The 15,537-nt window shown below is 37.2% G+C and overlaps 1 protein-coding gene and 1 long non-coding RNA gene across 6 annotated transcripts in view; one reads left to right on the top strand and one right to left on the bottom strand.

Moving 5' to 3' along the window:
• The first annotated feature begins 303 nt into the window (after positions 1-303).
• LOC143739237 (uncharacterized) overlaps positions 304-15,537 on the top strand; it is a 109,808-nt gene continuing 94,574 nt past the window's right edge. The window contains exon 1 of the long non-coding RNA XR_013204155.1: positions 304-380. This is a non-coding gene — a long non-coding RNA (uncharacterized LOC143739237). The remainder of the gene's footprint in view (positions 381-15,537) is intronic.
• Positions 8,650-15,537, bottom strand: part of adamts3 (ADAM metallopeptidase with thrombospondin type 1 motif, 3) — a 178,006-nt gene continuing 171,118 nt past the window's right edge. For 4 of the 5 annotated variants that reach the window (XM_077231555.1, XM_077231554.1, XM_077231557.1 and 1 more), the window contains 2 exons: positions 14,187-14,304; positions 8,650-11,135 (listed from right to left, as the gene is read on the bottom strand). In XM_077231555.1, coding sequence (XP_077087670.1) covers positions 10,654-11,135; positions 14,187-14,304 — 600 coding nt within the window. In that variant the 3' untranslated portion in view covers positions 8,650-10,653. The remainder of the gene's footprint in view (positions 11,136-14,186; positions 14,305-15,537) is intronic. The other variant, XM_077231556.1, reaches the window with a different exon arrangement.

The raw sequence follows: 15,537 nt of genomic DNA, 5'->3' as shown, positions 1-15,537 counted from the left end.
TGATAAAAAAGGTGTTATATGATCATATTTTCTTGATCTAGTAAGAACTCTAGCGACTGCATTTTGCACTAACTGTAGCTTGTTTATTGAGGATGCAGGACAACCAGCTAATAAAGCATTACAGTAATCTATTCTCGATGTCATGAATGCATGAACTAGCTTTTCTGCATCAGAAACAGATAGCATGTTACGTAGCTTAGCAATGTTTCTAAGGTGGAAAAAGGCTGTTCTTGTAATATATGAAATATGATTTTCGAAAGTCAAGTTGCGGTCTAGTATAACACCCAGGTCTTTTACTGTAGTGGATAAAGTAACAGGACATCCTTCTAAATTAAAGTTGTATTGTAAGGGATTTTGTGGGTAGTTTTTTGGACCAATAAGTAGTACCTCCGTTTTATCTGAATTTAATAGCAGGAAATTACACGTCATCCAGCATTTTATATCATTTAGACACTCTGTCAATTTAGATAAGTTAGTGTTTTCATCTGGTCGTGATGAGATATATAATTGAGTGTCATCAGCATAACAGTGGAAATTAATTCCATGTTTTCTTATAATATTACCAAGTGGCAGCATGTATATTGAGAATAGCAGAGGGCCTAACACCGATCCTTGCGGCACTCCATAGTCTACTGGCGTTATCTTTGATTTTTCCCCATTTAAACATACAAAATGGTAACGGTCTGATAAGTACGATCTAAACCAGCTTAATGCCTGTCCCTGAACACCAGTGTAGTTTTGTAGTCGATCCATGAGTATTTTATGATCGATAGTGTCGAACGCAGCGCTAAGATCGAGTAGAACTAGTATTGAGATACAGCCTTGGTCAGAAGCTAAAAGTAAATCATTTGTTATTTTAACTAGCGCAGTTTCTGTGCTATGATGCGGTCTGAATCCCGACTGGAATTTTTCATAGATATCATTTTCTTGCAAGAAAGAGCACAATTGAGCGGACACAACTTTTTCTAGTATTTTAGACATAAATGGAAGATTTGAGATGGGTCTGTAATTTGCTAAGTTATTTGGATCTAATTGCGGTTTCTTAATGAGAGGTTGTATTACTGCCAGCTTGAATATTTTTGGAACATGACCTAAAGATAAAGACGAGTTAATAATATTAAGAAGAGGCTCTTCCACTACAGGTAACACTTCTTTCAGTCGTTTAATGGGTATTGGATCTAATAAACATGTTGTTGGTTTAGATGCCATTATAAGTTTATTTAGCTCTTCCTGTCCTATAGTTGTAAAGCGGTGTAGTTGTTCTAGAGGGGCCATAATTGAGGCTGAATCATAAGACATCATAGAGGATTGTATATTTACAATTGTGTTTCGGATGCTTTCTATTTTCTCATTGAAGTAATTCATAAAATCATTACTACTATATTGTAACGGAATATTTTGCTCTGGTGATGTTTGTTTATTTGTTAGTCTAGCCACGGTGTTGAATAAAAACCTTGGATTATTTTGGTTATTTTCTATTAGTTTGCGGAGATGCTCAGCCCTGGCTGCTTTTAGAGCCTTTTTATAACGTGACATACTGTCTTTCCACGCGATTCTAAAGACCTCTAAATTAGTTTGTTTCCATTTACGCTCTAAGTTACGAGTTTCTCTCTTGATTGCATGCGTAGCACTGTTGTACCATGGTGCTTTAGTTTTCTCTCTAACCTTTTTTAATCTAATTGGTGCAACAATATCTAGTGTACTAGAGAACATGGTGCTCAAACTGCTAGTCATTTCCTCTAGTTCATCTGTTTGTTTGGGTGCACTGCGCAGCTGAGATAGATCAGGTAAGCTATTTGAGAATCTATCTATAGTGGTTGGAAGGATTGTTCTGCCTGGTCGATAACGTGGCGCAACTTGACAAATTTCAGCAGTACGTATTACGCAAGATACCATGTAATGATCAGTGAGATCATCACTTTGCGGTATAATATTTATATCAGTTGGATTGGTTCCATATGATAAAATTAAATCTAGTGTATGATTTAGACGATGAGTGGGACCACTGACGTTTTGCGTGACCCCAAAGGAGTTTAATAAATCTGTAAACGCAGTCCCTAACGCATCATTTGTATTATCTACGTGTATGTTAAAGTCTCCAACAATTATTGCTTTAACGACATTGACCAATAGATCTGAGAGAAAGTATGCAAACTCTTTTAGGAAGTCAGCATAGGGCCCTGGAGGTCTATATAGGGTAGCCAAGGCTAGAGATAATATGGATTTGTTTCTTAAATCTAAGAGCGTAACATTTAGCACAAGTACTTCAAACGAATTAAACCTGTGACCTGTTTTCTGAGTAACATTAAGAATATCTCTATAGATTGTTGCAACACCGCCGCCACGACCGATCAGACGAGGCTCATGCTTATAACAGTATCCTGGTGGAGTAGACTCATTTAGACCGAAATAATCATTTGGTTTAAGCCAGGTTTCAGTAAGGCAAAGTACATCGAAACTATTATCTGTGACCATTTCATTTACAATAACCGCCTTAGGTGTGAGCGATCTAATGTTTAGAAGACCAAGCTTTAGAAATTGTTTTTGTTCACTGATATTTAGATTTTCTGGTTTAATTACAATAAGATTTTTGCTAGATCCTACACTAGATTTATTGTTTGGCCTCACTAAGCGAGGAATAGACACAGTTTCTATATAATGTTCTACACTACTTATATCAATTAAGTTGGGACAGCAAAGACTGTGATTTGGACTTTGACTTACTAGTCATATGGTGTGTAACGTCTTGGAGATGTTGTCCGACAGAACAGCCGCTCCGATTCTGCTGGGGTGCAGGCCATCAGCGCGGTAGAGCCTAGGTCGCTCCCAGAACAGATTCCAATTATTTACAAAGAGCAGTTTCTGTTCATTACACCATGACATTAACCATTAATTTAGAGCAAATAATCTACTGAACCTTTCTTGTCCTAGTCGGTACGTGGGAAGCGGTCCAGACACGATGATCGTTGCTTCAGGCGATGTGCTGCGAACCGTCTCGATCAGGCTTCTGTAGTCCTTCTTCAGAACCTCCGTCTGCCGCAGCCTGATGTCGTTCGTCCCCGCGTGTAGCACCACAGCTCCGACGTGCTCGTCACCGTTCAGGATCTCGGGAATCTTGACTTGTATGTTACTGATTAAGAAGTAATGTAAAAAAAACAGTTATAACTCCATGAAGATGAATGGTAACACAATACGGGCACAATACTGTTTACATCTTGCAAATGCATGATTCAAGACTATTAATACTGTAATTGATGTTATCTGATCTCTTATTTTTGCTTTTTATTTTTGCTCAACATAAAACATTTTCGTACTGCACTAAACATAAACATACAACAAATTCTTAGGTATCCTTCAACTACTGCTAGAATCATTACTGGCATGACAGGACATGTTTCAGTCACGATAGTTGTACCGAACACTGAGATAACGTTACGCATCACTGACAAGCCTACATTTACCAAAAAAAAACGTTTTTCAACATAAATCTGTCAACGAACTAACCGTTTGTATCACACTACTCTACCCTGACAGTAGGCTACATACAAAAATAGATCAAACTGACATTACGTTAACCAACCATTCAGAAACGTCCTGTTTGAGCCTTAATGGTCGAACTTCTTCGGGGCCGTCATCTTGTTCCGGGCCCGACTCCGGTTCAAATTGGTATGGCAACACTACAGATGTGTCCTCAGAGACTCCCGCTGCCATTCTTTCGCCAAAATATACCATCAACTTTTGTCTGACAACACTCCACGTGCGTTGTGTCAAAAACGCCCCAAAGAACAGAGGGGCGGAGTCAGCAAGCTCATTATCATTTAAAGGCATATACACTGAAATGGCATGCTGAAAAAAGAGCTGTTTTTGACCATGTAAAATAAGTGTTTTCTTAAAATACTAATGAGAATTTTTTATAAAAGTATATTACAAAGTTTTCATTTAGATCTTAAAGATTCATATTAACTTGTACAAAAATGGCATTATATGACCCCTTTAAGCGATATGGAGGAGATTAGGAGGAAACTGAGGCTTTACAGAGCTCAATGGGTTTGGCCGAGCTGTGATATAAACTAAATGCTATTGGCTATTTTAAAAAAGGAGAGGAGCTGTTTGATATGTCCTGCCATGTCTTCCTATTTCTGTGAAAATTATGTCAACACGTTGAATAATGCTGCGCGTTTCAAAGCACTTCAGTGGGCCTTTAAATGGTTGAATCATACTACACTCCAGTGGTTGCTGGTGATAATTATTTTTGGGGGGGCGGGGCGAAAATAAATACAAATACATTCCAGATAGATGTTTGAGGTCTCTTACCCCCGTTGTCTTCAGTGTCTGTTGTCGACACTTTGAAATAAAAGACAGGGAAAGCAAAAAAGGGCATTGCTAACATCACATCCAGCCAGCCACCTCCGTATCTCATAACAAGCGCGGGTGAAGTTCCAGGTGTAGCTTCGTCCTCTGTCACTGGCCTGCTGCTGGATTTGTAAATTGGGTTGGTCCGGTCCGAGATCCTTTATCCTTTTATTTTCTTCCTGCTGCGTCAGAAGCCGGTTTTGCATTAGGTAGAGATAATGGCAAATTATACTTGCTGTTTACAAAAACTTCCTGCGGTTAACGTGAATGTTGTTAACAACACTGTGAGGCAGTTAGCTGTCACACATAAGAGTAAGAAAGAGAAGGGCTTTAAATGATATATTTCGACCTACATCGACAACTTTGAGGGTGAGTATTCTCTCATATCGTGCAAAATCCGACTAGCAAATCAGTTTCTAAAATCGATGTCTCCGTTTCTGAGAAAAATGATTTTATTAAAGTTTTGCCGCTATACACTTCGCTATAGAACGTGCTATGCGGAAGTAAAGACACTGGCTGAGATCCTACCGGAAATATGTCAGCAACGTTCGTGCATAGTGCGTATTAGAGACCAGCTTCAGGTCAAATGCTGTCCGAAAATTTAAGGACCCAGATAGACATCCATTTGTCCGGCGTCCCTCGCCCATGAAGCCGCATGAAACATATTGAAAAACAGAGAAAATAGTTAACCGGTTAAAGCCAGTTTTTATTAAATACTGAGGCTCTTACTACCAGGCTGCACATCGTATGAGTAAACTATTTTATTTTTATTTAATTTTTATATAAATTTTGTATACATGTATATTTCTGGAATTTTGATGGGGGCAGCGCCCCAGCGCCAGGGGCGTGTCTAGAAGGGGGGCACGGGGTGGCACTGGTCCCCCCCGGAATATGATTGGCCCCCCCTGGTGCCCCCCCAACATCATTGGGCTTGATTTACTGTCAACCTGACAATGCCCAACGCTATTGGATCAGAGCGCTGTCAATCACTGCTTGATCACTGCTTTCACTGCTTTCGCAAAGCGGAATCACCTCGACACGTCACTGTTTATGGTATACACACTCAATTACAGTATATATTTTGAAATATCGCACCATATGTTAGTCTGATTACTTTCATGTGTGACTGATCAAGCCAGTAACGTTAGATTAGCTAACGTAATTTCGGCAGATGACTTATCAGTGTTATTCCGCGGCAGCGCGTCTATATAAATAAAAAATAGATACATGGGTCATTCCTGGTATGCGGTGACTTTCCTGTCCCAATGATTGATTTACTCATATTTTCTCTAGCCACATATAATTAATCACATATTTATAATAAATGGCTTAAATTATAGATTTAAGTATTCTTTACCAATTAAACAGAGATAATAGACATTAAAAATACTATTTTGTATTTGACACAATTTTAATTGATGTATGCATTAAATTATATCATGTCCTCAGTGCACAGTAATCCACTTCTGCAGGAAATATAAACCATGAAATGACAAAAACCTCAAAATATTTTTAAATAATGTCATAGACTAGGCTAAATTGCCTCTAATCATACATATAAATCATGTGGAATTATAGGTCTTTTTCTTAAAATTTTCTTCAATTACTGCATCCCTGAAGTCATCTTCCACCCTGTTAGTATGTACTTTTTTGCCTTCCAAATCCGACTGCAATTTCATTGAGACCATTTTCAAGAAGTGACTTCATTCCTTTTACCTGCTGGAATTCAACTGTACAAACTGAGGTAAGCTTCAACTATCACTCCTAACTTTTGTTCTAGTTTTTGAAATGTTATCCTGCTTGTCCCACCCTTAAAGTTCCACCCTGTTAGGCTATGTTATGGAGAATGTTTGTCCTATCAAAAAAATGTAAAAACAAATCTGACATAGTTATAAAAGTTCTGTTCATCTGTAGAAGGTTAGCTAGCTAAATGTTGATCACTCAAAGAGCTATGGCTAACTTAGCTCAGAATTTTCCACCCTGTTAGATTACACCCTGTTAGGTCTATAAACCTAACAGGGTGGAATGTGAAACATATTCTATTCATCAAAAATTGTTTTGCTTGTTTCAAGAAGAAAAAAAATATCTAAGATGACATAAGGGACATATACTATCCAAGAAAAGCTTATTATTTAAGCTTTAAGCCAAGTTATTGTTTAACATTTACATTATTAACATGTTGTGATAACTATGTATATGTCCCTAACAGGGTGGAATATTTTTATGGACAGTGTCTGAACAATCTACCAATAATTATTATTATAGAGTCCCTGAGCTTGACCTATATATATTCCTTATAGTTAAACATGTCAAAATTTTGACACCGCAACAGGACATCTAAGGTTTCTTTAAGAAGAAACCATGTCAGAGACAGATTTCATGCAGATAACGTTCGCTGACACACAAACACACACACATTCAATGTTTGTGTTGAGAATAAACCATGTTAAATGACTAATTAATGCCTAGGTAATGTTTTTTTTTATTTATTAGAACAAAACTGTGTGGTCCAATCCATGTAAAATACAAAATGATTTTCAGGCTTTTGTTCGGTGCCACATTTAATACCATCTATATAAGGGTCACTGAGCATTGCAAAGATTTTTTAAATCGTGCTTAATATTTTCTAAACAAGTATTTATTTCCATTTGAATTTTCTGATTTCCCATGGGCCCCCCCTGACTGGATCTTGGTCCCCCCTGTGCCCCCCCATTTATAAAATCCTGGAATCGCCCCTGCCCAGCGCCCTCTATTTACAAGCCGCCACTGCTACACTCCATTCTTTCCGGGATGGTCCAGCATTCATTAAATGGGAAAAGTTCGTTTTTCTTGTTCTCTTTTTTGCCTACTGAAAAAAATACAAAAATAAAAATGAATATTTAGGGAGGTTGATTATCAGCCAAACTGCTATATGGTCTGGTATGATGGGAGGAGCAAGAGCAAGTTGCTGTAATGAATTCAAGTCACCTTTATTTTTATAGCACTTTATACAATACAGATTGTTTTAAAGCAGCTTTACAGTGATACCAGGAAAATAACAATTCAATCACGCAAAGTTGAATTTGGCTGTAAAGCAGCTCTGCAGAAAACAGTGATGTCATGATCCAGCTCAGTTCAGTACTCATCCAATAGTGTCAGTGCAGTCAAATTAATAATATTGTTGAATATTAAGCTTCCCAACTAAGCAAGCCAGAGGCGACAGTGGCAAGGAACCCAAACTCCATCAGGTGACAGAATGGAGGAAAAAACCTTAGGATAAACCAGGCTCAGTCGGGGAACTAGTCCTCTTCTGGCCAAACGTAGTAACGAGATACATCCAAATTCAATCACATCTTCTCCGGTTTATTTGCGTTCACAGGACTTTTGTTATAGACATTAATAGGACATCAAGTCCAAAAGTGTGCACATTTGAATACATATTGCAATTTTCCTATATGTACTTTATATTTCATTAGACAGAATCAGAATTTCTATTCATTTCCAAGTCTTATGGGTTGGGAATGTCATGAGGGTAAGTAATGTCATTTTAGTGTGAATTGTCCCTTTAGTGTTTCTTTTGTAAAACAAATAATTCTGCTATATTTTTCTCATACTGAACTGTATTTTATTTAGAATGTCCTTTTACATAAAATTGTAGTGATCTTAGTGATCATTCTGGCATGACATGAAATATAATTTTGGTTTATTAATCTGAATGGGTCTTAGAAATTAAAGCCTCCCACAATATAGCAATTTTGAGCCTGAACGTACTGTATGTGGAGCTGGAAAATGAATTGGGAGCCTAGGTTATACTTTTATATGTATACAATGTGCAGGACCAGGGTAGCGCTCAAGCAATTTAATGTTGCAATAAAATGTTTGCCTGAATAAAATAATTGACTTCCATTGAGAAGTCCTTTGAAACATCCTTTTTGAAAGAACAAAGGAAATTTCAATGAAGAACATTTTCTGTGCATTTAATTCCGTTTTGTGAAAATAAAAAGGTTGCAAACTAAAAATAGGCAGACTTAAAGCCTCAGTGCCTCAACACACATATCCCAGCATACATTTGATATCAGGATTTATATAATACATTTAGTAGATTCATTAAATGTTGAATACACACTATGTGATTAGCTGTTGCTATTTTCGCAAACAGTTTTTAGTCCTTTTAATTTAATTAGTTTAGAATTATAATAATGTATTTTCACTCTAAAGAGTCTTGTAAGGGCTTAGTAGAGGAATAGGGAAAATATGAATTCACATTTAATCAAACATTAAAGCAAATCTAAAAAGTAGTACTCTCAAGAGACAGTGTGGTGTTTATTACTTTCTTTATTTCGATGTGCTCCCCATTACAAAAACAGCCTCAGTAGTGTACACTTCCATTACAGCTAACAAAAGTACAAATTAAAACAAACATAAATGACAGCAAACAACTGAAAGTGTCTTTATAAGCCAGAACAAATATGAATACCTAAGTGGACATGGAATTGTGAGGATAAATATGATTTATCCTTTTGTATTGGGTGTCTGTCTGTGGCTTAGGGATTGTCAATTTAGCTTCAACTATTTCACATTCTTTTGTGTTTCTGAAAGCTAGTCGATTTGATCAGAAACCAATTCTTTATTCGCAGAAAGTGAACATTATTTTTTTTCTTGTGATGCACACAACGCTCACCTCAGCTTTCATCGGTTGAATGAAGTTCAAAGACAACTGATACTATCTTTATGCAAATGCACTATTGTCTATTCTAAAGGGTCAAAATCCACAATAATTTGCTTTTTTATTTTTTAATAAAGCTACAAATTAACTGTAAAAATAGTTTCGTGTAGGACTGGGGAATTTTCAGTTGAAGGACAATGAATCACTGTAAAAGACAGCTTTTTTTGGATTTTCTCTACATTATTTCTATTCTAAAATGGCTGTGAAACAGCTTTCCCTCATTATAACATCTCAAAAACTGAGCATGTGTCTTATTGTATCTAAAATTCCAGTTAAAACAACAACAAAAAAGGCTATTCATACGTCTACTTTTGTTTCTGCATTTACTTTTGTAAGCAACTCTTACAACTCAATCGGAGCTTGTGTTTTTTTTTTTCTAAAGTAACAGATAATGAGTAACACTTAAGACATGATATTGAGCTTTGAATCTCAATAAATACTCTAAAGTTCTCAATGGTATAAACAATAGCTTTATAGTGGCACACAGGTGAAAGTCTGTGTACAGTATGAACAGCTGAACTCCACTGATAGATTAACTGGTCTCCTTGGTATTGCAGTCAGATGCATTGTGGTTGAGATTTAACCCTTGATTATAAAAATAAATAGCTTTCCTCTCCCTCGGACAAGAGATATCGTGTGCAGTATAAGATCTCCAGAAAGTCCAGCTTTACTCCTTCAAAATCCCAACTGTAACATCCAATTAATTTCACAATATATATGAAGGGTCTCCTATATCGGCGGCTTGATGGCGTTCACACTCAATTTTGTCATTGGCTAAAAAAATTCTGACGGAAAAGGTGAATACATACATAAGGCATAATAGGAGAAATCTAAGAGGCATGTGTCAAACAGAAGCCTCAACATCATGGGTAAACATTTTAGCGGAAAACAAAGTCTTTATTTGGTGAGAATAGAATTTGATCGATGACTTGCTGAGAGGCTGATTCATGAGTGACAGAAATGGTTTTGGAACCAAAAGTTGATATTTTACGGCAATTTAATGCCTTTTCTTCAGTGCTTAAATCATGACTGAAAGCAGATTTCCTATTAAAGTGTTCCTAACAATAAAAGCACCGATAATGGTTCTGAATCTCTTATTTTAAAATTCTCAGCTTGTTTTTTTTTTGTTTTTTGTTTATTTATAATACTGATATTTTCCATACAGTATTTACTGGAATGTTCATAAATATTGTTTGGTCAAACAAGTTTGGAGCCGTTCAAAATAAAACTATAGATTGTGAAGTTTGATGCAACTACAAGCATTTCCTCACGAGTACCACCGGAGTCTCTTCACGTATGCGAACCAAACCTCCATAGACCAGGCTGCTGAGAGGATCATTGTAAAAAAGTCTTTGGCACATTCCTCTTCACAACAGTGTGTGATTGACAAATGTGTTCTAAAAACAAATACTGCTGGCGAGGGAATTGAGAACGTTTGAAAGTGAACCAGCACTTTACTCTCTCCTGCTTTCAAATATCTTGAGGATGATCTGAAGGGAATGATCAATGTTAAAGATCTATATCTACAACAAACAAATAAGAGAGAAAGAGAGAGAGAGAGAGTCCAGAGGAAAAAAAGAGAGACAAACTAGCCTTCATCTCTCCACCTCGGATGATGCTGTTGGCCACTGAGTCTCTTGGAAACTTTCCAGCAGCCATGGTGCATCTTTAGCGGCGTTCTTGTTCCACGAGCTATGGATCGTCATTGCAGGCAGATTTCTCACGCCAGGTTTGAGGCGCTTTTGAGTCTTGCTGTTCTCGGTGTTGGGTTTGCGAGGCGGGGGAGTGGCAGTCTGCTTGGCAAATTGGCCTTGTGACGAGAATCCCCGCTGATGCTGCTGAGGGCCTTTCAGTGTTCCATTAATGGCTGAGGCTGAAAGTGTCTCCAGAAATTGAGAGGCTGAACCGAAGCGAAGTTCCTCTTCCATCTCAGCAGCTTCGTGCAGAAGAGGAGAAAAAGTGCCACTTCGCTTACTGCAGGATTCACAGCAGAGCTTGTTGTAACCTGGTATCGAGCAATAACGAGCCAGAACCTCCATCTGACAGAATATGGACTTGTCTCCACCGCATGGCTCATCTGTCAGAGAAGCAGAATGCGTTTATTCGCTGTTTTAAGCAGTTTCTCACAGAAGATTTTCACATTTCAGCTTTTTTAAATATTCAGGGCCTTTATATCATCAGTATTACCCAATACAGCAGGAATGATCTCTTTACATACAGTACAGTAAAATGTGCTGCCCATGCAGAATTATGTCAGTATTCAACCCAATTCATAGCTTTGACCACAATGCCTTTTGTTTTGTGATCCCATTTTTTTTTTTCAACCAGTGTCCTGGTCATTCTTTTTGTCAAGTCTGATGTTCCACATCCCAGTTTCCGTGTCCAAAAAGAATATACAATCCCAGTATGCTGTATTACTACTGAAAAATCATGATCCTAACCTTTATCTCCACCAAAATCTCAGTTGGCCAAACAATGATTCATATTTTCTGAATCGTTAAAATATTGGTGTCTGGGACGCTATGAGCCTAGATACTAGTGTACATTAAGTATTTTTTTAAATTATGCTATGAATGAATAGTGCTCATAAACAGCTGCTGAGATTGTATTCTCACTTGAAACGGAGTTGACCTATAAACAGTATTCGACATTTCAAAACTTAATAAGCGGAAAATGGGGTTGTCATTATGTAAAAAGGAAAAAGTGAATAATAAAAAAAATACAAAAAAGTCAATACCACTTGTTCACTGATTTCATAAAATCTTCTTAAACCACACAATAGTTAAGTATATGATTTTCAGACTGAAATTGTTATTCTCTTTCATGAGATCGTCATGACTGAATTAATCCTTTGAGTTTCAATGAATAAGTTGAGTCATTTCACAAAGGTGTTGCATGTATTAAATTGTAATCAGATGTGTTCCAAAGAAGAAAAAAATTCATACAAGTTTGTTACGGCATGAGGGTGATTAACTCTTTCAAAAGTGAAATTTGTTAATTTTGGCTGATTTTGCGGTTTTCACAAAAATTAGATAATTAAGCCCTAACCTTCCTAAATCATGAAAAATTTAATTTTTCTCTGCTCGCTTCTCAACGACTGCAGCTTCCCCAAGTTTGCAATCGTTGTGATGTTGTAATCAGCATTCCAATTTTGTGAATATTTTTAGCGAATTCTCTATAGCATGAGTCTGAACCAATGAAAAGTTATTTTCAAACTCATGCTAATGTAAACAAAACGATCTTACTCGCGCTAACTGACAGATCTGAAGCGTGTGCACAAAGATGCCTCTCAGACAGCACATGATCCTGATATAAATGTATACACAGAATTACAGTATTTCAAAATATCTGTCTTGGCGAGTATTCACGCAAACATTATATGTTATGTCTTAAATTAACTTTTGGTTAACTGTTTGGTAAAAACATCTGATGTGTAACATTATATTAGATCCGGGCATTACAGTAGGTCTTAATATATAGGCTGTATGTCTCATGAATGTTAATCAAACAATTGTGGTATCATGGGAAAAAAAAGTTGAATATATTTTTCCTATTGATATGGGTTTTGACTTGGTGTGTGCCAAGTTTGGTTGTATTGCAGGATTTTAATGCATGGCTGCTTGGTGATTTTCTTTTCTTTTCCTCAAATTCAAATAGGTGTAGCTCTATCATTGTTGTCTCATTCCAACAAATCATAAATCATTTAACATTTTTTTTTTTTTAATGAGAATGTAGAGAGAATGTGAAAATAACAATACATTTGGCGAATACACATGGCGGAGAAAGAGTTAAATGATGACAGAATGTAATTTTTTTGGGTGAACTATCCATTTAGTCTTGATAATTAGTGATGTAACTGTTGATAATGTAATTCTGAAGCCAATGTCAAACTCAGAGGTCTTCCGGTGATGTGGCCTGGCAAGTCATATGCATTGCAAATTGACGCTTATGTGTGGATGACTCAGATTTGTGTCATTTTCTGATCCCCTCAGCTTTACCGTATTTGTCCTAATCCTTCCTCCTCTCAGTGTCCTATTCAATACAAAACTAAAAGCTCACAAAAAATGGTCCTCAGTAAAAAGGCAATGAGGTCTTTTAATTAATATTAGTCATAAAAGAGCCATTCCAGTTTCTGAAGTTGGATTATGGACAATTTGTCATTGTCACTAGGTAAATCACCAAATGGCTGTTTCACAGATTAAAAGAAAATGCCTCCAGCTCCAGCGGAGTCCCGCTTTATATGAAGCTGAAAAGGTAAGCAGTGTGCTGCAAGTGTCAGTTGTAAAGGGTAGGTGTTTTGTTAACCTTCCACTGAGATGGATGTCATCCAGGTGCGGCCATTAAACCGGAATTACGGGGAGCGTCATGCAAGCAGACACATAAAGAAAGTTCTATTCACACTGATGTCTGCTGAAATGTATTTTGGATTTCTAAATCTTATCCCTGTAATCAAGACACACTGAGTTCTAACAAATAATGTGTAACTCATAAAAGATTGGAGAAAACATCCTGAGAGCAGTGATAGAGTTATCTTGAACAAAGTCAGGCTTTTATGTTTGTTAAGAAACTATGATTTGCTATGCTGTAGGCCAAACATGTTGCATAACACACAAAGATAAATGTACAATTTCAAACTCATCAGGCGTGAAAAAGCAAAAGACTGGGTATTGGGAGAAATGCAAAAAAAGAGTACATTATTTAACAAAACGTTGCCAAAACCTCATGTTTGGTTTAAGCTTGTAGGCATTGCGTGGCCTAATTAATAGTTTTCTCACACATAAAATAATTGTCTAAATAAAAGCTCTCAACAGATGGGGTAAACAAGCTTCACCAGAGAGCAGTTGAGAAGTTCATAGACCACAAAAGCATTCTTGGAAATTCACTGTGGTTAACGGCACCATGAATAACGTTATCAATGCAGTTTAATTTGTTCATTGTGCATTATTTTCTATTCTCTTTCAATATGCTTTCTTTTGTTGAAAGAACAACATGAACAGTTCACCATTCAAGACCCCATAAAATTGCTTGATGAGTGCAAATATTCATCCCTGTGCTAAAGCGTTTCCTGTTGAAACCAATTTCCTGCTTTGGGTTGCAGAATTGTAATGATGTGTCTGTGTCATCTTACCGTGACAGGGTCCTGGCCTGCATGGTCTTTGTGTCTCAGGCTTCTCGCCGGTGCATTGATTTCCAATGCGACATGTGACCAGGCGTCGCACCACACCCTCCCCACAGGACACTGAGCACTGAAAGATAAGGAGGAAGATGGTAACCACACAAAAATACACATGGTTTTAAACATCTAACACGGTCCTAAACAAGCATAATGCAATTTTATCTGTCCACATTAGCACTTTTCACACTTGAAATACTTAATCCTGGGTATTTTTAAAGCCTGGGAAAAAGGAATCCATTGTTATCTTTATGTTTCACATTGCTCATAATTTACCTGGGGTTAACAGTTAATACTTAGCATTCATAAAATGACGTTTCACACTGTAGATTCCTAAACCCTGGGTAAATGTCCTTATTTACATATTCGCTGTGTCAGTGTTACTGATGACTGTTTGTTTACGTAAAGGCTCTAGGATTGCATTTCCTCATGTTTTATATTGCAAACTGTCCTATCAAGTTTCTCCTGAATGTACTTTTCAGACTTTATAGGTGAAGCTCTAATGACTTTTTTCTTCTTAACTCCAATTGTTGCATTTTCTATCAGTATTTGACATTTTCCCACTCAAACGCTGAAACTACTGTTTCTGTCAGGACCACTATCGTCAAATACGATTGACAATTAGAATACAGTTGGGTTGGCGGTATAGCTATGTTCTGGGCAAGAAGAACTCCCTGTGCATCCATGCAGCCAAGCATTGATAAGAGCAGAGAGAGCAGCAATAACCCCCCTTAGGGTAAACAGAACAGAACCAACATGGATGTATTGCAGATATCATTAATTCAAACATTTTTGTAGAACATCGTTTGAGAATTTAGTCTGATTCAAGGTGGAATCAGAATGCCAAATCCTGACTGGATGAGAGGAGGAGCTGGGGACGGAGGAGGGTTTTAGCTCCTGAGAAACACGATAGCTGCTGATAATACTGAAGGAGCTTATTTATGAATACAGTGATAGGTGTCGTATTCCTATAGGTAGACATAGATCAGCTGATGCAAGCTTGACTAACATGACCTGCCAGAACTGACGCTACGCTTGATTTAAATACAACATACAGCGTTTCTGGCCAAAACACCTGAAAATGAAGCAGGCAATTGGCTGTCGGTTGCTAAGCATCTAGCTGTAGCACAACATTGTTTCACACTGTACAAGTTTAGCAAAAGTGATGCCAACCCTGCTTCTAAGTTACAAGTGTGAAATGATACCTTACTCTGGGTTAAAAGCAGTTTTTAGAACGCCAAAGTTAAGCGCAGTGTGAAAAAAATCCAATTGAATCAAAGCCAAACAGAAAATATTTGCAATCCCA

Source organism: Siphateles boraxobius, unplaced genomic scaffold (assembly GCF_051911475.1).
Source record: "Siphateles boraxobius isolate OS27281-9 unplaced genomic scaffold, OSU_SipBor_1 16, whole genome shotgun sequence".
NCBI classification, from domain to species: domain Eukaryota; kingdom Metazoa; phylum Chordata; class Actinopteri; order Cypriniformes; family Leuciscidae; genus Siphateles; species Siphateles boraxobius.
The sequence above is the reverse complement of the archived record's forward strand: the minus strand, read 5'-3'. Positions and strand labels throughout refer to the sequence as shown.